We start from the raw sequence: 21,836 nt of genomic DNA, 5'->3' as shown, positions 1-21,836 counted from the left end.
CTTCAGCATCTCCTGTGGTCCTGATGTAGGCAGCCTAAGATCGGCTTAGAAGCTTTCTAGTCCTGTCCCATTTTCACAAAGGCCGCAGCCTTTTAATAAGATTGCTGGGCAAGGTTCTAGATAAAGCAGGTGCCTAAATGTAGACTGTGAGCCCACAAACCAAGACCCCGTTGCACCAGGGGCTGTACAGATGCATGGTCCCTGCCCCACACAGCTTCCAAGACAAGAGATAAGGTGTAGATACTGATGGAAATGGGGGAGCAAAGAAAACAGTGAGAATGTTGGTCAGCATGACAGGCAGGGGGTCTCAGCACTTAGTTAAGCAACCTGTACAAAAGTGCTAAGTATCCAATGGAAGCTATAGCTCTAAAGAGAGGTCAAGTACAGTTGTGTTGTATGCACAGACGTGGAACAGGGAGGTAAATCCTTCTCTGTACAGCTCTGGTGCTGCAGTACCTGGGACATTGTACTAGGCATCACATTATCAGAACGATGAAGATGAACTGAATGGAGTTCAGAGAAGACTCGCAAAAGTCTATCCAGAGGGACTAACTTAGCAGTAAAGATTATAAAAGGGTTGGGAGTTAATGGGTTGGCTGAAGCGATGACTGAAGATCAGTGATCAGTTCACAGATACATGAGAAGTATAAACAGAGTCATAGACTTTAAGGTCAGAAGGGACCATTATGATCATCTAGTCTGACCTCCTGCATAGCAGAGATTTAGGGTGGCAAAGGGAGGTACAGAAGCTGCAGTAATAGGCTGCACTGAAGAGTGTCCGTATCAGCTTCTGCTGTTGCTGTTTTTGCTGACAGCATCAAGGCCAGGGTTTTGCACGTGAGGAAGTGGAGATGAGACTTCTAAGCCTGCTCTAAACCAAACTCCCAGGACTGATTCACAAAGCAGCCCATCTGTGACAAAGCTGGGGATACGTCTCAGTCCTGATCGCCACAGAGGGATCAAAAAAACCTAAATCAATCTCATCTATGCAAGCTGAATCTAAGCCTGTTATTGTCGAAGAGGTAGGAGTTTAGAGGTACTTTTCCCCAGTTTCAAATCAAGCCAGGACTTTGTGAAACATTTGAAACTCACTTATGTATCTGCTTCAAATTCTCTGGTATTAGAAATTGGTTTGGCCACTTGCCCAGTTAACACTATTTTACGTAAACAACATCACTACACAAGAGGATCCAGTTTCCAGAACCTGCAATTTCCACTGCAGCCAATGGGTCAAACCCAGAGTCGCAGAAGGGAGGGAGGCTGCAGAACCGATTTGTTTGCCAACAGCAGATAATGATATGAAGAACCTAGTGGGCATGCTCTCTCCCCCGCATGAACCATTCAAGCCAGGAACCAGTGTATTTGGAACCCTATACAATTTAACCCGTATACCCCTGGGGGGTATGTGTGTCAGGGGAGGGCACCCAGAACACCTGGAAGGGGGGGATTGGGTGAGTTGCAGGGAATCCCCGAAAAAGAGAGGGATGGGAGGATGGCACCCGGGGGGCACCTGGGGGGTGCAACGACACTAGCTATGAAGTGTGCCCTCCTAGTTTAAATAACCGAGTGGGAACATTAAAGACAGGAAATCACGTTAAACAGATGACATTTTATTGTGAGGCTTGTGCAGCTCACAGCTGCAGTGTGCGTGACAATACCAATACATTTCTCTGTCAGAGAACGGGGGTGAATAGCTAGGCCATAAATAAGGGAGGCTATCTCCTGTACCAGATTTGAACGTTCTTCTCCCGCTTGATTTTCCTCTGCAGCTGCAGGATGCCATAGAGCAGCGCTTCGGCGGAGGGTGGGCAGCCTGAGGGAGAGAGGGAGAGCCGGAGGAGTGTAAGCTCTTTGGGGCCACATTTGTCCAGTGTCCAGCACCAGGGGGTCCTGCTCCATGACTGGAGCTCCTAGGTGCTACCTCAGTACATGTAATAAACACCCGCCAACCAGCTGCACTAGGTGGGCTAAAGACACCAGTACTGGAGCTGACATACAAAAGGGCTGCTCAGAAAGAGACTGCATCAATGAATACGTTTTAAGGCCAGAAGGGACCCATTATACCATCTAGTTTGACCTCCTGAATAAGCACAGTCCAGAGAATTTCACCCAGTTACCCCTGCATGGAGCCCAATAACTTGTGTTTGACTAAAGCATCTCTTCCAGAAAGGTAGCTGGTCTTGTTCTGTCTTGTCCTGTGGCAGTTTGTTCCAGGGGGGTTTAATCACCCGCACTGTTAAGTTAGAAATAAGGCACAAGTTTTTCTCCTGCATTAAAAAAAGCAGGCGTCACAGAGGAGAGGGCTGTATTTTTAGACGTTAGAACTGAGATGCACTTGGAAAAGTTTTATGAATGTCAGAACTGCTTTTCCTTGTAAATAACTTGGTATCTTGACACAGCACATTCCTTTCTTGGGGATTAACGAATACCCAGACTGGACTGCATGCAATTGCCTGCATAGAAGTTACAAGGATTTCACTTTCCTCCCAATTCCTTGTTTGAACACAATTTAATGAAAGCCTGAAAATGTAAGCGTTGCAGCTTAAAACTTACAAAAGGTCCTTAAGTAGCTACATACTGGCCAGGAGTCATAACATATTACAATCACAGTCCAAAACTGAAACACAACGTTAGGTTGCTGCAGCTCTGCTCCAGCTTGCTGCGCTTAAGAGTAACGTACTGTAATCCCCCAGAGACAAGCAGAGTTTCTTTTTACCTGGGACGTAGATGTCCACTGGCACAATGCGGTCGCAGCCCCTCACCACGGAATAGGAGTAGTGGTAGTAACCACCGCCATTAGCACAGCTACAAAAAACAAAGGATTCAGTGTCCTTTGAAGTGCAACTCGGGAGCAGCAGGCAAGAGTTACACAGAAGGAAAGGCAAGACTTTGCCGGGGCATCGGAGATGCTGAGAGAACAGAGCCACAAGGCAGTTAAAGCAAAAAACTTCACAGCCATGGGCAAGTTTCAGGCAGTTCAGTGCTGGGTCAATATTGTGACCATTCAACATGAACACACAGGGCTGAGCTCTCAGGACACAAGAGCCTAAGTGACACATGCAGTTATCTGCACCAGTGCATCTCCCACGGGCATGGCTTAGGCTCCTGGTTCTGAGAATCTCTGGACACCCCAGCTGCTTTCCCCACAGACCAAATTCTGAGCAAGGGACTTAAGAATTGCATTCATTTAAAAGAAATCTACTTTCTAAAAGTCTCTGTGTCAGTCATAACTATAACCCAAGCCTGTGGCATGATCTGTGCCTACAAACAGGGTTTTAGAAACCAGTCTGGTTAAAATCACTGCTGCTCCTGCTGACGCATGCTGCTCGTTCCAAAACGCGTTCTTAGGGTAGGTCTATACTGCACTCACGGGTGGGATTGCAGCTCGTGTAGATACACCCCAGCTAGCTTTCATCTAGCTAGCTGGGGTGCTGGAGCAGGGAACCGCGCTTCAGCACAGGCTAGTGCCACAAGTAATTATGCAGGGTCCTGGGTGGGTTTGCAGAGCCCACTCTGCAGCCCGTCTTGCCAGAGCTTCACTGCTCCAGGATCTGAGCTAGTCAGAGTGAAGGTACCTCAGTACACCTGCAGGAGGCGCAATTACACCCCACAATCGCACACCCTCGGTGAAGCGGTGCTGGTGACAGTGGGATGGGTGATTCACACACCATTCATCTCCACTTGCCTACAAACATCTGTGATGGAATCAGCCACACGGGAAAGGGCCATATATGCTACAGCGCTATGTATCAGTCCTTATGTTTACGAATCACTACAGCAAGCGCCACTTCGCTGCCGCTGTCGGCAAGTCTATGGATCTGGTTACACCACTTCTGAAAACAGAGACAGGGCTCCTAATGCATCCTGGGATCACAACCGAAGACTTTACTAAGAGCCATTTCTTGGTGTGGCTGTAATTATAGCACAGATGAGACCTAAGGCCAAAACACAAGGGGTAGCCAGCAATGCTAGAAACATGTTTGTGAGTTTCCCAAGGAAGGGAGAAGCCAGTGGGGAGAGCCAGGGGGCTGCGCCCAGCTCCCCACTCAGGCTCCTGGGGTTCCAGAATCACTCATACAAATTTGGCCCGGCTGCCCCTCTTGTCACGAGGGAGCGAGATTTTAGTTCCAGTTCATTTAATACGTCATTTTTCATTTTGTGTTACTTCGCATTTGTGAAGAACACAGGGCTCTACCCCGGGTGCAGTCTGAATAATGGAATTAGCCCCGTTCCTAACCGCGCCTGCCTCCCTATGCACCTGGGACGCAGCACTGCCAGGTGCTAACATCTGCTTCCACGTCACTGTGATTACTCGCACCGGTGGAGGAGCCAGCTCTGATTTGCTGCTCAGGATCTGCAGAAGGTGGGAATTGTCTCATGTTTTGTTAATTATGGATGATTAACACTAGCTGTCCACTTTTCCCTTCGTTGGGATTTTTATAGGAGAATTTGGCGGCTCCTCCCCTCCTTTGTAAAAAGAAACCTCCGTAGCTCACAGTTTAGAGTTCTGACTCCCAGAGAGGACACTAATATTAAAAAATATTCTAACCCCCCCTCCCCCAATACACACACACAAAAAGGAACCTTGGGCCTTATTTTCATTTACACTGAGGACTCTTGACACAGTGTAAAGGGCTGGGCACATGAGTGAGAAGTCAGCCCTTTATTTACTGACTTAATAAAGGCAGTGGCAACAGATTTCCTCCCAGCAAATTGTAAGATAATAAGGAAGCCTCTGGCATTTACCTTCCCATGGAGATCACATAGCGTGGTTCAGGCATCTGGTCATAAACCTGGAGGACAGAGAGATTTCACAGTGAACTTCTGCATCTGAGTTCTAAAGCTGGACCTGCCAAGGCGGCCAGCATCCATACCTTCCGAAGGGCTGGGGCCATTTTGTTAGTCAGGGTGCCGGCCACAATCATGACGTCCGCCTGCCGGGGGCTGGCCCGGAACACCACCCCGAAGCGATCCATGTCATAGCGAGGAGCCGCCATGTGCATCATCTCCACCGCACAGCACGCCAGGCCAAAGGTCATCGGCCACAGGGAGCTCTGGGATGGCAGAGATCCGAGTTAGGTTAACAGGGCTCAAAACGGGACTGGGGTCTGCAGCACGGAGACCCGCGTGGGCCGCTCAGAATGTTTCAAGGGACAGTAAGTCTGTGGGGGTGGTGGGTATGGCAAAGGGGTTTTACATTCTGTATGACAGATGGATGTGGGCTTTGTGTCACGGAAATGTAGCCAGTTCTGAAACAGAGGGGCAGCTCCCATGCACAACAAATTGCACCAGGGCCCAGTAGAATGCAGAAAAGCAATCTTGGCCAGGACAAAGCCTTACTCTCCAGAGCAGAGAGACCTCAGTTTAAGGTGTCATCTATAGAGCCCCACCGGCAATAAAGCTGACTGAACTCAGCGTAGCCACCTCAGATACGGAGAAAGAACCAAGAAATCAAGATTTGCTGGAATACACAAGGCAGAAGGGAAACCACGGAGGAACAGGGTGACTTTCTCAGCACAATATTTAAGCAAGTTTGTAGCGCCTTCAGATTAAGACATCAGTCCTCTGAAGCAGAAACTCCCAAGCCCCCAGCCCTGGCCAAGGAACATGCCCTATTTCATTGCAGGGCACCAGAGGTTCTGAACTCGATTGCTGCCCTTTCAAAGAGACAGGCTTATCTACCTTCCCGCAAGCACTCCAAAGCCTTTGTTACCCGTTCTTGTTTACAGGCCTCAGGTGCTCCTGGCCACTCACCCTACGAGCCCAGTTGATTAGGTCATCAAATTTGGTGACAATATACTCTCCCCGGCTGGTAGGGACGTAGGATTTTTTCTGGACGATGGCAGTGCTCTTTTGCTGGACCTGGGAGGGGCTGAGAACAAACAGCATGGATCGCAACATCAGCTTACAATCTATCCGGTTATTAACAGAGTCACTGATTAAGGTGTCTCAACTCTGAGGACATTCGATCCCCTGAAGAGGCTGGAATAAGCTCCTTATAGTCAATTCAATACCAGCTGCTGCTGAAATGGCACAAGACGGTAAGGGTAGACTCAGCGGTCACCTTTGGACCAGCCAGTTTAAAATCCAGAGGAAATCCCACAGTACCACCCCATTTGGCATAATAAAGCATGCCTGGTCCGGGCTGGAAAGGCAGGGGATGGTGCAGTTCAGGACAGGGATGCACTGGCAGACCTGTGCATGGGATCCAGGATTGGAAGAGCAAGTCACAACGAAGGTGTTCTGGTAAGGAGCCGGTGGTCTGGAATAGCCAGGGATACTGCTGACCAGGTCAGAAGGAAGGATGGGGAAGGACGCACCTGGCTCAAATACCAGTGCTGTTTGTCCCCCACTTTCACAAGCACTGGAATTCATTCCCAAATTAAAGACGAGGATTCCAGTCGAAGAAGAGGAGCACAAATACATAGAATATTTGTAAATATCACTCATCTGCCTTGCGATGCAGGCGGCTGAAGATGGCAAGGGTTTTGGATCACAGGCTGTATGTGCTCCATCGAGTTTTGTTTTGGAGAGTTCTAACTGTTCAAAATAACACACCAGGCTGAGTGCTGAGCCAGCTCTATGCTGTTCAAACGAGCAAACTCCACATAGTGGAGAAAAGACCAAATATCATGCAATCTGCTGCTCAGACAGGGAACCTTCATTACACTCAGGCTACCTGGCAGGCTCATCTCTAGGACCCAACGCCTTGCCATTTAATACTGATTGCTAGGAGAAGAGAGAGAAACTGGGCTTTCTTCGGCCATACACTAGAACGGAGCTGTAGCAAACAGATATTCCTTTCCTGTATCACTTGCAATCTCCCACCTGCAGAAGTGACACTCAGCTAAAGAACTTAGATGGTAGTGTGGCGTTACCTGTCAGCATGGCAGGTCACTGGCGTCTCATGGAGCGACTGAGCATGAGCAGGTGTTACAGCACTGGGCCTGTAAAAATGAACACAGCCAAACATCATGGTGCAGCAGCAACACTTTGCCAGCTATGTCGTCCCTTCCATCCTAGGATCTCACAGTGCTTTACAGATACTATCTAATTAAGCCTCTCAGCCCCGTGAAGCCTCTCAGCCCCGTGAAGCCCCCATTTACAGACAGGTAAAGGGACGAATGGAGGAAGTGTTCTGACCAAAGTCTATGGCAGAGTGAGAACAGAAGCGGAGGAGTCCTGACTTCCAGCCCTGTGATCTAACCACAGGGCAACATTTTCCAGTGACCCTACCACAATCAGACAAGACCGGCTTGTTTCCCTGAATGTCCATTAAGAACTTGACGTTACTGTCTCTATACGAACAGCAACAACTCAAGCAGAGAGCTCTGCAGCTGCATTCAGTGCAAATTCACTCTCACTCGAGGAGAAATGCATAAAAGGAATAGGGCTGTAGAGACGGCAGATTGGAAGGATTCATGAGAAAGGCATGAAGAGGGCTGCAAGCAGCAAAATGATTTAATCCATTTTGCCTTTCTCCTCCCCCAAACAAGTAAGTTTCTTGTGGTTGCTCAACCAACCAGGTGCTACTTACCGCAAAAGAAATATCCCAGCCCGGGTCAGGCGAGGAGCTGTGAACAAAAGCCACAGGGCAGTTTACCTTACAGCCAGAATCTCAATGAAAGATAACGGTGCTGCACTGCCATCACATGAGCAGCATTCCACTAAGTGTGCTATTCGGCCCCTAAAGCTCAGAGCTGAGGATAATGGGGAGGGAAGGGGAGGGAGCAGGCGGGGGGCAGGGGAGGGTAACCAGACAGCAAGTATGAAAAATCTGGACGGGGGTGGGGGGTAATAGGAGCCTATGTAAGACACAGCCCCAAATATCAGGAGTGTCCTTATAAAATCAGGACATCTGGTCACCCTAAGGCATGGGAAGGAGAGGAGGGATGTCCAAGCCCCAGGTAGGTGGTTTAATACTGACCAACCTGCCTCATCATCATTCGCAAATGGGTATAATTCTGCAAGGACTGGAAAGCTAAGATCTTTCAGTCATAAAACTCTAACCCATTCCCCACAAAGTCACATTCATCTGCTAAAAATCTATTAGCCCTGACACCAAGCAAAGCAATAAATAAATAAACGCACACACCGACTGGGGCTTTTTTAAATGTCAAGAACAATGCACATCAAGCAAGTGTTACCGTGCCTCTGTCCAAATCACAAGTGATTAAGAGTGTCTACAATTCACTGCCTAGCGCACACGTAGGTCAGTGACTTAAATGACACTCTTTCAACGGTCCCTTGAAATTGTTAACTACTTACGCTAAACCAGGGGTTCTCAAACTGGGGGTCAGGACCCCTCAGGGGGGTCATGAGGTTATTACATGGGGGGGTTACGAGCTGCCAGCCTCCACCCAAACCCTGCTTTGCCTTCAGCATTTATAATGGTGTTAAATATATAAAAATGTGTTTTTAATTGATAAGGGGGGGGTCACACTCAGAGGTTTGTGAAAGGGGTCACCAGTATAAAAGTTTGAGATCCACTGTGTTAAACAATCTGTTCTGCCTTGGATTTAGCTGTGACGCACTCAGTTTCCCAGACCTGAGGAAGAGCTCTGTGGAGCTCAAAAGCTTCTCTCCCTCCCCAATAGAAGTTGGTCCAATAAAAGCTATTACCCCACCTGCCTTGCCACTATTTCAAACTGCCACCTGTGCACGCTTGTCAGACAAGCCACACACTGAGCTGTCACAACCCCGCTGCAGGGATTTCAGTACCTGCAATGGCCCCCAAATCCACCTGCCGGCTGGAGGGAGGGGGGCGTTACTTTCAAGGCACTTTACAAGAGGGTCCTGCAACCGTGTGTCACCCCCACACTGAACCCCAGGCTCCCTCCCAGCCGTAACCACCAGCCCGCCAGGGAGACGCACCGTGCAGACCCGAGCTGGGGGGCAGAGGGAGGAGGGTCCCACCAGGGCTGAGCCCACTGGACAGGCTCCCCCCGCAACACACACAAGACAAACCCCCTTTCCACCTGCTGGGGGGGGTGACCCTGCCCCACTCCCAGCCCCCAGGCTGGCCCTGCACATGTCCTAGAAAGGGGGCTCCCCCATCCTCCAGGGAACGGGGTGTCCCTGCCTCCTACCCCCCGGGGGGGGGGCTGCTTATGCCGCCTCTGCAGCCCCCCCACTCACCAGCCAGCGCAGCCATCTCGCCTCCAGCCCTTCAGCCAACCTCTGCCTGGCAGGGGCCGTGCGCCCTCCTAACCCTTCCGGCGGGGAGCCGGTGCTGCCCCACATCCGGTCCCCGGCAGGCCGGGGAAACGCGGGGAGCCCCCCCCCAGGTTCCGCCTGTCTAAGGGGTGTCCGTCTGTGCGTGCGCGTGCAAGGAGGTATGTGGGTGTCTGTGCGTGCGCGTGCAAGGAGGTGTGTGTGTCTCTGTGTGCGTGTGCGCACGCGCGTGTGAAATGAGGGGTGTGTGCGTGTGTGAAAGGCTGTCGGTGCAAAATAATTTGCAGGGGGGGGCTGTTCAAAAGGTGAGGCCAGGATACTTGCCGGGGGGGGGGGGACTAAGATCTGCACCGTGGGGTGGCCAGGGGGGCGCAGGACACGTGCGTGGGTGGGACTCACGTGTCCCAGAGCCTCGCAGGGGGTGTCTGCAGCGCAGCCTGGGCTCGGGAGGAGCGAGGGGCTGTACTGGCCGGGTGAGTGTGGGGGCACAAAGAAACACCTTGGCTCCCGGCGCAGCCACCTTGGGCAGGGGCAGCGCTTCTCTGGCTGCTCGCTGACTTCCCTCCCCCACGTAGTGTCCCGCTCAAATGCTACCGTCCCTCGTGCAAAATACAGGCTCCCTTCCCCCGTCCTTCAGGAAGAGGGTTTATTTCCTTTGCACGAGCCACTTGCAACCTGGGCCGTTCCCTTCGCATCCCCCCACGCCCAGCCTCCCTCCATGCCCAGCACGGGGGCTGAAGAAACCCCTGCCTCGGGGGAAAAAACAGGGCCGCGTCCCTGGGTGGGCTCGAACCACCAACCTTTCGGTTAACAGCCGAACGCGCTAACCGATTGCGCCACAGAGACCGAGCTATTAAGCTGTTTTCTGCAGCCGCTTAAGATCTTAAATGCATGCCCTGCTCTGTACCTGCCACTTAAAGGACTTTGCAGAACCAGGCTGCAGAAATTATTCCAGGGCAAGCAAGGAAGGGCTAGACTGCAAAAAGGACTGGCCTCCCTCAGCGGCTCGCCCAGGTGCCTGATCCCTCCCATTCAGCGCCCCTGTGTTTGCAAGGCTACAGATACAACTTTTAGACAATGTTTTCAGACTTAGTCCCCAAAGAGGTGGTGTTTTTTTAATGTGCAGCGTTGTGATAATTAATACCAATAAAGAATGTTCTGATTAGCCATGCAAAGCAACAGGGCTCTAATTATAGACTAGAGTCCAGGGGGAGGTAATTCCCTAAGGAGGCCTGGCCACTTGGCCCATCCTAGTTATGCCCCAGGGGATGTAGCAAAGAATCCTGTGGCACCTAACAGACGATGAGCCTGATGGTGTCAGGGCCGCATGCAGCCTGTGGGCTTTAGCTTTGCGGGACTCTCAAAAGCTGGGGGGGGGGGTCTCGTGAAACCAGGCTGAGGTGCTGCTGCAAAGGGAGGAGATTGTCTTGTGACATTGTGTCCCTGTGAAATATACGGGTGACACCTTCCAAGGAAAAGGGCCCTTTTGCTTGTGGGCTGGCACATCCCAAACACGGGCTGACTTTCACCACAACTTGCTGACAGTCAGACAAACCATTGGTGCAGCCCCAGGCCACTGTATTAGGTGACAGGTTTCAGAGTGGCAGCCGTGTTAGTCTATATCAGCAAAAAGAACAAGGAGTCCTTGTGGCACCTTAGAGACTAACAAATTTATTTGGGCATAAGCTTTTGTGGGCTAAAATCCACTTCATCGGATGCATGGAGTGGAAAATACAGTAGGAAGAGATATAGAGAGAGAACATGAAAAAATGTATTATCACTACTAAAAAAAAACTTTTGGAGTGATAATATCAGTAGGAGAAAAAACACGTTTGTATTGATAATCACTACAAAAGTTTTTTTTCCTCCTGCTGATAATAGCCCACCTTAATTGATTAGTCTCATTAGAGTTGGTATGGCAATCCCTTTTTCTCATGGTCTCTGTATATGTATGTATGTATCTTCCTACTGTATTTTCCACTGCATGCATCTGATGAAGTGGGTTTTACCCCACAAAAGCTTATACCTAAATAAATTTGTTAGTCTCTAAGGTGCCACAAGGACTCCTGTTCTTTTTGTATTAGGTGAGAGGGCACATTTCATGGACTCCAGATCATCTCATTGCAGCAGCTTGAGTGTCAGCAACCTCCTCTACCAGGGTGTAGTGCCAGTGGCCAGAACCCCAGAATCTGATCCGATTTAAAAAAAAAAAACAAAAAAAAACCTCTCTAGGGGATTTGTGTTTACTCCCTCATTGCCCCCACAGCCCTATGCGTTTCTCATTTGAGAAAGCCTGGATGACTGTCCCTCTGCTCCTTCAGTTGGTCTTGCATCTAAGCAGCCAACATTTGCACAGGAGTAAGGGCAGAAATATGACATATTTCATATATATAGCCAAATTTTATCCCCCTCTCCAGGCATATGTGCTGCAATCTGCTCCCCTAACCCCAAGAAAACAACCCAAGCCTCCTCTCTTCTCACCCACTTAATTAATCAGTAACAATGTCAACCGTGCTGAAGTCATTTTAGTGGGACAAAGGCATACCTGTCCTGCATGTCTTCCCCGGACTGGCTTAGCCAGTGTCTTCCTCTGTTGTGTACAGCACTGCACGCTGATGCTATCAAATCAAAGAAGGAAGTGGATCTTTGCATACATTGGCAATGGGCTACATAGGCAAACACCAAAGCACTTGATCAATACATGAATAAACACAAGTTAAATTCACTTTACTAAACCCTGGGGCCTCAATTTTCAATTTCAGGGTAAGGAGGACAGAAACAACTTCTCAACAAGCCGAAATAGCTCAGTTGGGAGAGCGTTAGACTGAAGATCTAAAGGTCCCTGGTTCGATCCCGGGTTTCGGCAGATGTTTTCCTTGGCCAAATTTGGTTAGTTTTAGCAGTTTCCATGTTGCCCGCATCACCGTTCGGTTCCTGGCTTGTTTCAAAGCCCCGCTGTCTTGCGGGCTATCCGCTTACAGCACCCACTGAGCACGTTTCACCTGCTGCCCGCTGATATGCAAGTGGGAGTTAAGAGCCACTGTTGCAAATCTCCCTTTGGACTCTTACCTCTACAACTACCTAAGGGTCACACATATTCCAGAGAGCGGATTTTATTTTTTTAACTAGTGAACCAGATGGGTAGAAGGATTTTACCCCCCCCCCCCAAAATCCCCATACTCTTAAAACCTGTAATAACTAAGTGCCTCCCTTCCCCCGTCTAAAGCCCTTAGCCACCCACAACCCTGCCACAGGGCAAAAGCCCTGAGCTCCTACCTGCCCTGTCTTGTAGGCAGGAAGGGAAGGGGGGGGGGGGCGCACCCTCCAGGTACCACACATGAACTGTAAAAAAAGCCACAGTTTGGCCGCACCTGCCACAGACACTTATTTTAGATTAAGTGGGGGCATATATTGATGGAGTGGACAGATTCTTGAAAAGCAGGACCACAGTAGATTTAACGGTTTAGCTAAAATAATGCTATTTCCATTCAGATGAGGTTCTTGCCCAGATCAGCATGAGAAATGTGTCTGAGGAATATAGGAGGACGATGCTATTCTTATGCAACAGTACAGTACTTGGAGCTGTAGCTAGATAGGCAATAGTGCCTCTGTTTATTCTCATGCCCTGCAAAATACTCCCTTCGATTTACAGAGAATTAAAAATTTCATTCCCAAAAAGAACAGCTTAACAACTAAAAAGCATGGAGTTTACACACACACACACACACACACACACACACACTAACAGAACCTCTTCCCTAGGATTTTGTCCATACGTTGCTTGGATACAAAGAAACATGCCATAGATGCATATCAATGAACTAGTTTAAGGCAGGGGGGAAAGTATTTAGGGTGAGGACTTGTCTACATACAGATATTTATCAACCTAGCTACCCTGATATATTTATAACTCCCCACCTGGGCATTCATTCCAGAATAAGTGTGTCTTTTTCTCGTTTAATTTACGTTGCTTTGGAAGTGACAAACTAAATCCCCAAGAGGGCCTGTGTCAGAATAAGAGCATTCACAATAGATGTTACAATTATGCCACTAAGTGTCTCTATGTAGCTTAGCCCTAAAGCCCTGAACAAGGTTCCATCATCAGGGTTTTAACGATTACATTGTGTTTGGCCAAAAACCACATCTGAGATATCTGAAGGCCCATTCTTATTACACTTCTAATGGGTAAATAGTCTACAAAACACATAACTTTAGCATAGATGTTGAAGGCAATCAAAATGTTATTAAAATATAGACAGGGATCTCAGAAGGTTCAATTTAGATAAACACATCACAAATACTTTTGGATGCTTACTCAAAACCCTCCATGGGTAGAAATAAACACAAGCAGACACAAGTTAAACATTTTAAAAGAAATCACTTCGCTGATAGACTATTGGAAGCGTTAAACTGTACTGTACACCCCAAAGAACAAGCTGCTGATTAAAATTGTTTTTTGGTTACTCCACTTTATTAAAAAATTACAATACAGGACACTGCTTTCTCATATTCACCCAGATGTTATCTTACAAGATAAACAAAATATTTCAAACACAAATACTGTATCAAATGTTATTTAATGGTATTTGACATACCCATAGTTAGAAGAAAACAAAAATCAACTCAGCTGTCAGACAATACTAAATGCAGCTGGAAGGTTTTTTGTTTTTTGTTTTGTTTTTTTTTTACTGAGAGCAATGGATTACATCATCTGTATCTGAAGCAACTGAATTTATTTAAACAAAGTAGAAATAATAAACCTTGGAGAATTCATGCCTTCCTAGGTACCAGTTTTAGTTGGTATTTAAGAAACTGAAGTCACACAGAATACCATAAAAAGGTAAATACTGTATATAATAGAAAGCAAATATTATTGCATTAGGCAGTATCAATCTGAATGTACTGTTAAATTTAATACACTGTCTTATCATAGGACTACACAAAGATGGTCTTCAGATTTATCTGTACTTTACAGAAATGGTCTATGCACTTTCTACAATGAGTGGAAAGTATTTGTTATCCCAAATTAAGTTAAAAAAAAAGCTATCTAGCCTTTGGTTTCTTGAAGATAATGTTTAAATTTTGTTTTTAATATTTTCAAGGCTAAGTTGTGCTAGGCACACATTAAAAGTATAAGAAACTTCAACATGATGTACTACTTTAGGGCAATTCATTCTTGGTTAAAGTACAGTTAGATTAGATATTTCTACTAGTTTGTATTTAAAGAAAGTCTTATGGTAGGATATGATTAGAAGAGGGAAGGGGAAAAAAGGAACATGGGAAAGAGTGCGATACATATAAATATGGCATCAGAATTTTTGGGGTTGCTTTTCCCCAATCTAATTCAAGAACATGAGATATTAGAATTTCAGCTACTGTAGCATTGTTTAGAAATCCCATAAACATAATGGCAAAATTGATGAAAAGTGCATGTTTGGTTATGGTTTATTTCAGGAGGGGAAATGGGTATCACATTGTGATTTAAGCCTTTCCCTCCCCCATTTCCCTCCACTTTAGGAGATCTACATCTGGTGTGGCCCATTATCTCTGGGACCAGTGGCTGCAGTAGTTTTTTTTGGTTGTTTGCTTGTAAAATCTCTCTTCTGCACACACAGCTTGCACATTGTAAAGAGATAGCACCAAGCCTCAGAAATCTCCATCTATAATTAATGTCTGCTAAAGCAGCTTTCAAGACCTTTGCAGAGCTGAAGGTATATTTATATAACTGGCTTGTAATTAAAAGGTTTTTTGCCATGACAAAAAGTTTATATAAATTGCATTATCCCTTTTCCAAAAAGTTTTAGTGAAAAGTAATATGAAAGAACATATTAGTACGATATCCCCACATTCTTTTGTTACATTCATTTTCTTAATACACTTATTTAATAGGTCACTAAACCATATAAGGAGGATGGACTCTAAAGATACAGAGCAGTTAGTGTCATTTGAAGAACTATTCAGATGAGTACACTATACACCCCCCCCCCCCCAATATGCCATTTACATTCCATTTTCTCACAAGGAATTAGATTTAAAAAAATTAAGCTACAGCATTTAATTCCATATAAATCAAACTACACCTCAGTTCAGACTGTATAACACACCCTGATCAGAGATTTGCACTACAAATAGAATATAAATCGCTAACCTTTTTGATTGGCTCTTCCCAAATTAAGACGTATTCTGTCAATGAATCCTGATGTCCGCCAGCTTCACTGTAGGCCAGCCAACAGTAATCTGTTTGCAACAGGCTAATACATTTATGATACCATGATGTGAACTGCTTCTATGCTGGCACAGCCCCAGAAGCATGCAGATTTGATTTTTGAATAGGTTAGACATAAAAATGCCAAATGTGTGCCTAGAAACTGGTTTCATTAACCTACAATATGCTAAATATGACACTCATTGAATTTATTGCTTCATCTTTGTAAATGAGGTGAAGCTGGTCATATTATAAAATAATTTTAGTGTGTTGGAATGCCTTCTCTTACACTAAAGTTTAAAGTTACCCTCTTAACAGAAAGAGCTTCTGTGCCTTGGGTTTCATTAATGGATGGCATTTAATTTATGTACCTATAGGGAAATAAAAAGCAGTGCAAGGACAACCAACCTCTGAAAATTTTCAGACAGGAAACCCAGTAGATTTAGCAGTAATGAAACTGCCAACCAAAGCATACTTGGCTATAGAAAATCCTGTAACTCTACATTTCTATCATCACAGGTTCCTCTGACGACAGACCTTTGTTTCCAAAGATATTCTGAACGGCGAATCCACACAAAATTAAATACAAATTACATGATTATGTCAAAAGCCTCATGAAGAATTTGCCATTTATCCGCTTAGTTCGTTACTAATGTACATTTCAAGTGGGATAGGGTGACGTCTAGCAATAAGTCCATAAAATTTATATTACATCTTTGTAAAATTAATTTTACAGGTAGTTCAGCATTATATCACTCAGACAAAAGCAATGAGCAGTTCCATAGAACAAAAAAAATTGTACAAGACGTAAAAGTACAACTGCATCCAAAAGAACACAGCACTCTGAAGACTCAGCACATCCACTAAAGAATATTTACATGTTGATAAAAAAGTAAAAATATTTCACATTTTATACAAAAATTTGCTTTCTTCTCCATGATATACATTCAGTGCCAGTGCAGACTTTAAAGCTCCATACTGCTGTTTCTATACGCTATCTTCAGGGGGTAGGTCAGTCTTCAGCAGCTCCAGTTTCTTTTTTTCTAGAATTTCTTTGTCAAATATTTCTCTTTCCCTGAAAAAAACAAAACAAAAACCCCCGAACATTGCACTGAACTCCTACATTAAAAAAAACAAAACACTTTCCTCTTAAAAACAAAAACTACCCCCCCCCCCAAAAAAACCCCCACACTATTGTCAATAGGAATATTTCCAACATTTAATCATTTCAGCAGTTGGATAATGAAAGAAGTTAGCTTTACAACTATAAGCAGGCAGGCAAAGTAAATTTTTTAAAATGTAAACATTTTAGAATATGTTAGTTATGTTTAAATACCCGCAATCTTGGGTCTTCATCTTGTCTAGAAGTTTGCATTTTCACCATAACAAAAACATCCAAACTAGTTTTTAATCAAAAACTGATTATAGTAGAACCTCAGAATTACAAACACCTTGGGAATGGAGATTGTCCGTAACTCTGAAAAGTTCATAGCTCTGAACAAAACGTTATGGTTGCTTTCAAAATGTTTACAAATGAACATTGACTTAACACAGCTTTAAAACTTTACTGAGCAGAAGAACAATGCTGCTTTTAACCATCTGAATTTAATTGAAACAAGCACATAAACAGTTTCCTTACTTGTCAATTTTCCTTTTTTAAATTTACCCTTTATTTTTCTAGTAGTTTACATTTAACAGTACTGTACAGTATCTGCTTTCCATTCCCACCCCTGTCTCTGCTGCTGCCTGATTGCATACTTCTGGTTCCAAACGAGGCGTGTGGGTGACCAGTCAGCTCATAATTCTGAGCTCCTACGGTACATGCATTAAGTGAAACTGAACGGGAGTCTCCATTTCCTCTTCATCTTCAAATTATCCCTTTGTATATGTCACAACTGTGCTACATAAACAATGACTAGTATTATGCAGTAATCTTCTATGCACCAATTTAACTGGGTTTAGTTACTGTTGCCCAATACATATTTTACAATGGCTGCCATATCAGCCCCAAGGTAACCCTCAGATTAGGATTTTTTTAGTTTGATTTCTTCCTTTCTGTGTGACCCATTACAAGAGTAATATACTTGCCAGCATTTAGACTTCACAGCATGTATTTTTCAAATTCCTATGTTCTTTTAAAAGCTTAGGCCAGATTCTCTCTGGCAACAATATACACTTAGTACATAGAGCATGTTATGGCTACCTACTACTTAAGATGTCATAAACTCAACTGAAATTAGAGCAGCCTATGGGCTGCTCTAACTTCAGACAGAGGGATATGGTCCCTAAAGGCCCACATACCAGCAGAGAATTGGCTTGGAGAGGGTCCATTCTATCCCCTCCCCCATGCCACCCCAAACTCACTTCCTCCCCTGGTATGCCCCCTTATGCCAGGGAGGAGGCTGGCAAAAGCATACTGTACCAGCATTATGCGAGTTAAGAATTCCCCTCCACCAACAGAATTCACAACTGCGCAGCTGCAGCCACATTACAACCTCTGAGTGCTACTCATTCAGCACAAAGGGGACTGAACTGGAGCAGAGACTCTAGGTCCCCCCCCCCCCTTTTTTTTTTTTTTAGGAGTTAACATTTCTGACAAGTTTCCATGTTGGAATAGTCAAATCTTGCTTTAAATATGAATATAGAGTAATATTCTTGCAAAAGCTGAGGGATGGCTGGAAAGGCCCGCTTTTGAGAAGATTTTACTGATTGAGAAAACAAGGTAAAACCCAATGAGTCTTATTTCCTTATGAATTGGAAGTTGGGGCTATATGCTGATTTTTTATGCAAAGATGGGTGAGAATCAGGCTAATTTCTAGGCAAAATGACTGACAAGTAAAATTCTGGAGATTACAATAACTGCCATACCTTTTGCTGACACATGGTCCCTTTATGTACTTTTCCTCTGCTTTCTTGTAGTCTATATCATCCACAGCAGAAATTGCATAAATGATGGCCTGTAAGAACAGAGTTTGTTGATACTAGTGAAAAAATAAAGTTTAAATTGTATGCACAATAATCTGAAAACAGCAATTGAAATTGTCTCAGCAGATGAACAAAATTCTGGAACAACGTTTTACCCTATTTAGTAAAGTTCGCTCATTGTGCTTTTAGAAAAAAGTGTGTATTTAAAGATATGAATTTCAGGAAACAAACTTTTCCTGTAACCCACTTGGAAGGATCTTTTGCAACCATAAGAGCTAGAAGTTTAAATTTTCTTTTAAAAGAAATTTTAGTTTCTATAGAAGTTGGAAAAGTTCCTTACAAGGATTTTCAGTTCTTTTTATAAGCTACATGAGAAGTATTTATAGAGTTTAGGAAAAGTTGTTTGTGTAATTTTCTAAAAATGCATAGATTGGAATAATAAAAGCATTTCAGAAAGGCAAATTATAATTAGCATCCTGTGAGAAGCAGCCATCTTCCCTAAAGGCAACATTGTGACACCAGAAATACATGAGCCCAGAGAGATCTTGTATAGTGCTCTTATTCTACGAGGCAATTTTTGACAACCCATTGTTTGATATTTAAACTGGTGCTTACATAAGAAGTTTCAGAACAAATCAAGCTGGACAACGGTTTATAAATTGAGATAGAGCTGCCGTTATGCTGGTGCACACACTCACTTTTCAACAAGATAGCAACACCAGAAGGAGGCCCATATTGCTAATTTGGCACTTTATTTTCAAAGACTATTTAAAAACATACACATGTAAGCTTTCAGATTGCTGTGCTGAACCAAATGGACACCTCTGACCTCCCAAGGCTGAGCCATATAAAAAGGATTCACCTTTTAATCTTAGTTGCCTAAATCCAGAGTCAGGCACTTAAGCTGAAGAATCCAAGATTAAAAACTGGGCCCATTAATTTTAACCTGTCTAGCTCAAATGTCACTCAATGACTGGAGAACATTCAGCAAGTCTCTGAACCAAGGTCAAACAGTAAAGATGTTCACTTACTTCAGGCAAAAGGACATCCAAAATAAATTTTATTCTATCACCATTTTTTACATCCAGCTTCCTAGTATCTATTTCATGACAGACTTCTTGCAAATAATTCACCACGAGGTCCAACTGCTCTTCATCCTCAAGGTAGGTCTCACAGGTCATATACTGACTTGAATTCAGAAATTCTCTCAGCCACCTGGACTGCTTTTTGCTTTTCAAAATAGCCAAAAGATGCGCCTCTGCCCCCTTTGTCTTCACTATGAAGTCGACTATCTTTGAGTTGGCTTTGTCTCTGGCAGCCCTCATTCTATCAGGAAGAACTTTCTTGGAGGGTTTGATAGGTGTAGTTTCTGACAAAGATTCTTCAAAGTCTTCCTCTGCTATGACTGGGAAGGTCATTTGTATTTTACCTTGATTAACTTCTTTTCTAACTGGATAGCCTGAAAGGAAAGCCAGCCTTAAAGTAACTGCATACAAATACATTGCAGATAAGAAAAATAAAATATTTTTGATTCAGGAAGAGAAACCTTTAACTATGCCAGAAAAGAAACTAAAGAATTGAAATTCGGATAGAAGTGGTTTTGAAATGTATTTGTGCTCAGAACATAGGAGTTCCCATACTGAAGTGAGCCACTTGTTGATCCAACATGGCATCAGGTCTTCATCCACAGCCAATGTCTGATTGACAAAGAATGAAGGCACCCCATAATGCACACTGCTATTTGTGCAATTCTGGATGACAGCGAGATTGGGCCGAGTGAAGTAAAAAATAAAACAGGAAAGATTCCTGCCTAGCGCTTATACATATCATCTTATTCCTTGAAGGGTGACAACAGATGTCTTCTCTAACTATGATCTATCTTGTGTATTAAATTCATTATCATTTGCTGGTGTATAGTGCTGAACACACTCAGCAAGATACAGATAAGAAGTCTTTGCCTCAAAATGCTTTCTGTCCAAAAGACAGACAGCTGATAAGAGGCACTGTGAGAACCCTGACGGAGTTAACTTAGATTTTATCTTCATCCTAGTCACTACAGTAGTAGATTTGACTAACTCAGCAAATACCTCATAATATGGCATGTTTAGGACGGAGTCTGTTCAAATGAGGACAGGATTACCAGGGGATAGAGGTGAAAGAAAAATGCAGCCTGGGTTGTTAGCTATATGTACATTTATGGAGTCTATTAAAAACAGGCTAAATTATGCCAGTCATTACATCTACTCTAAAATGAGCCATGTCTAGGAAAATAAGCCAGTGCACAGAAGACATGGTATTTTGCAGGAAAGAAGCACAGTAGTCAGGACAGAGAGCAGCAGCTGAGGAGGAAAGAAGAATGATTGGTGCCATACCAGCAGCAGAAATCAAGAGAGTGGCTAGGAAACGAGAAGAGAACTTATCACCCAGAACTGTAGCCAGGCCTAGGAACAGAAACCTCTCCTAAAAGAGGCCAACAGCCGTCTTTGGCATGAGCCAGGCGCCACCTCCACCTTAATCTGTATGTCAAATAACACGACCCTCACACCTCCCGTTGTCATCTGCAGGCTTAGTGCATCCCTCTTTTCCATATCATGCTATAGTCAGCATACGGGACTGTTTGCAGGAAAGGTCAGTTTTGACAAGTTTCAAAAAGCAGGTTGTTTTGTGATCAGAATGATTTTTTGTTTTGAAATTTAAGTTAATTTATAGGAAAAAATAAAGGTCAAAATCTAAATGTTTTGGTTGCTCTTCTGATTTCATCCTCCCTCCCGATTTTCAGTTTGCCAAAACATTTAAGATTTACTTTTTGTCCCAATTCAAGATGGGAAAGTTTTCAAAATCTCAACAATTCTCATGGGACAGGAAAACCGTTTCCTGCCCAAATTGACATCAAATGTCTCCCCAAATGCTTCTCTTGATCCCTCTTCCTAACATTCCAACTCAATGCTTTGAAGTCTTGATGCTTTCTCTATATCCCTAATAGCTGGAGTGCTGGGCCTTGCTTAAGCCTGATCCTCATTTGCTTATTCTGGCAGCTCACCCCTTTTTTTATACCTGTTCTCCCTCCCCAGCTCACTGTGAAGAAGCAAGTACTATCTACAAACACGTGGTGCTGGTACCTCACCAACCATTCGCACTGTGTCAAATAAGGGAAAGCTCCCCAGGTCTCAGCAGGTGTCTTGAGGGGAAAAGAAAAAAAAAAAAGGTAGTATGGATTTCACCCTGCCCCATCTCTCTTTCTCTGGGGGCTGCACTGATGGGAGGAGATGAAGGCATCTAGGTATTTCGGATCTGACAATATGAAACAACTGTTATTCATTTGCACGAGCACGGAAAAACATGTGCTATAAAAACTGACTAAGATATTTTAATTGCCAAAATTAAAAGGCAAGTTAACAGCAAAATTTTTAGGCATCCCTGAAATATGTTGTCAGAAAAAAAACTTAGTTATGGAGTTGGAAATCCTAACTACAAGAATTTGGTAGACTAGTATGTAGGAAGCTATCTACACTGGCTGACGTGGACACGAGGA

General features: G+C 44.5%; 2 protein-coding genes and 2 non-coding genes across 13 annotated transcripts in view; 1 reads left to right on the top strand and 3 right to left on the bottom strand.

Moving 5' to 3' along the window:
• Positions 1–1,589: 1,589 nt before the first annotated feature.
• Positions 1,590–9,291, bottom strand: NDUFS7 (NADH:ubiquinone oxidoreductase core subunit S7). The gene is made up of 8 exons (XM_039516190.1): positions 9,139–9,291; positions 7,538–7,574; positions 6,879–6,947; positions 5,755–5,872; positions 4,875–5,054; positions 4,747–4,793; positions 2,717–2,805; positions 1,590–1,813 (listed from the first exon to the last, which is right to left on the bottom strand). The coding sequence occupies exons 1-8, from the start codon at positions 9,152–9,154 to the stop codon at positions 1,716–1,718; spliced, it is 654 nt and encodes a 217-aa protein (XP_039372124.1). The 5' UTR covers positions 9,155–9,291; the 3' UTR covers positions 1,590–1,715.
• A 655-nt stretch (positions 9,292–9,946) lies between these two features.
• On the bottom strand, positions 9,947–10,020 carry TRNAN-GUU. The gene has a single exon. It is a non-coding gene; the product is annotated as a tRNA-Asn (tRNA).
• A 1,947-nt stretch (positions 10,021–11,967) lies between these two features.
• TRNAF-GAA lies at positions 11,968–12,040 on the top strand. The gene has a single exon. It is a non-coding gene; the product is annotated as a tRNA-Phe (tRNA).
• A 1,320-nt stretch (positions 12,041–13,360) lies between these two features.
• PWWP3A (PWWP domain containing 3A, DNA repair factor) overlaps positions 13,361–21,836 on the bottom strand; it is a 28,360-nt gene continuing 19,884 nt past the window's right edge. For all 10 annotated transcript variants that reach the window (XM_039515714.1, XM_039515720.1, XM_039515724.1 and 7 more), the window contains 3 exons: positions 19,336–19,763; positions 18,248–18,336; positions 13,361–16,454 (listed from right to left, as the gene is read on the bottom strand). In XM_039515714.1, the coding sequence (XP_039371648.1) occupies positions 16,367–16,454; positions 18,248–18,336; positions 19,336–19,763 (605 nt within the window). In that variant the 3' untranslated portion in view covers positions 13,361–16,366. The remainder of the gene's footprint in view (positions 16,455–18,247; positions 18,337–19,335; positions 19,764–21,836) is intronic.

The sequence above is a fragment of the Mauremys reevesii genome, linkage group 26 (assembly GCF_016161935.1).
Source record: "Mauremys reevesii isolate NIE-2019 linkage group 26, ASM1616193v1, whole genome shotgun sequence".
NCBI lineage: Eukaryota > Metazoa > Chordata > Testudines > Geoemydidae > Mauremys > Mauremys reevesii.
The sequence above is the reverse complement of the archived record's forward strand: the minus strand, read 5'-3'. Positions and strand labels throughout refer to the sequence as shown.

Excerpts from the sequence above, each read along its gene's own strand:
- NDUFS7 (XM_039516190.1), bottom strand. Across the intron at positions 5,055-5,754 it reads TAATCAACTGGGCTCGTAGG|AGCTCCCTGTGGCCGATGAC; the intron begins GTGAGTGGCCAG and ends CTGCCATCCCAG. Across the intron at positions 4,794-4,874 it reads TGGCCCCAGCCCTTCGGAAG|GTTTATGACCAGATGCCTGA; the intron begins GTATGGATGCTG and ends TCTGTCCTCCAG.